The sequence below is a fragment of the Eimeria mitis genome, genomic scaffold, assembly GCF_000499745.2.
Source record: "Eimeria mitis Houghton genomic scaffold, Emh_scaff1559, whole genome shotgun sequence".
NCBI lineage: Eukaryota > Apicomplexa > Conoidasida > Eucoccidiorida > Eimeriidae > Eimeria > Eimeria mitis.
The window spans coordinates 3,810-4,253 of NW_013569774.1; the positions used below are offsets into that span (position 1 = coordinate 3,810).

The following is a 444-nucleotide window of genomic DNA, read 5'->3' on the forward strand; positions in this document are numbered from 1 at the left end:
CTTCTGCAGATGCAGCTCCTCTCTCCGCCTCCTTTCCCTGCATCTAGGGTTTAGGGTTTAGGGTTTAGGGTTTAGGGTTTGTGGGGCGCGCAGGAGGAAGTTGCCGCCGTGCTATCTGAGCACGTCACCGACGCTATCGGTAACCTCATGTTTCTCAACACCGGAGGTGCGTATACACCTCAGGGTGTACCTGCAGCACTAACCCCACACAACAGAATGTCTTGTTAGTCCTGTCTGCTGTCTTGCTAGTATTGTCTTTGCTGTCTCCTTTGCATTGTCTTTGTTTTTTTTTTATTGGTGTTTTTTTATTCTCTCATTAGTTTTTTCTCTACTCTCATATTTATATTCCCCTGATTGTCTTGTTAATTTTTTCCTATCATCTTTTTAGTTTTGTCTCCATTGTCTTTACTGCTTTATTATATTTGTCTTATAGGCTCTGGGGTC

The 444-nt window shown here is 43.5% G+C and overlaps 1 protein-coding gene across 1 annotated transcript in view; it reads left to right on the plus strand.

The window, feature by feature from the left end:
* The window catches only part of EMH_0039500 (uncharacterized protein), a gene marked incomplete at both ends in the record, with an annotated part of 5,194 nt that overhangs the window by 3,412 nt on the left and 1,338 nt on the right, over positions 1–444 (plus strand). Inside the window, one exon of the mRNA XM_013495402.1 lies at positions 94–166. Within this exon, the coding sequence (XP_013350856.1) occupies positions 94–166 (73 nt within the window). The remainder of the gene's footprint in view (positions 1–93; positions 167–444) is intronic.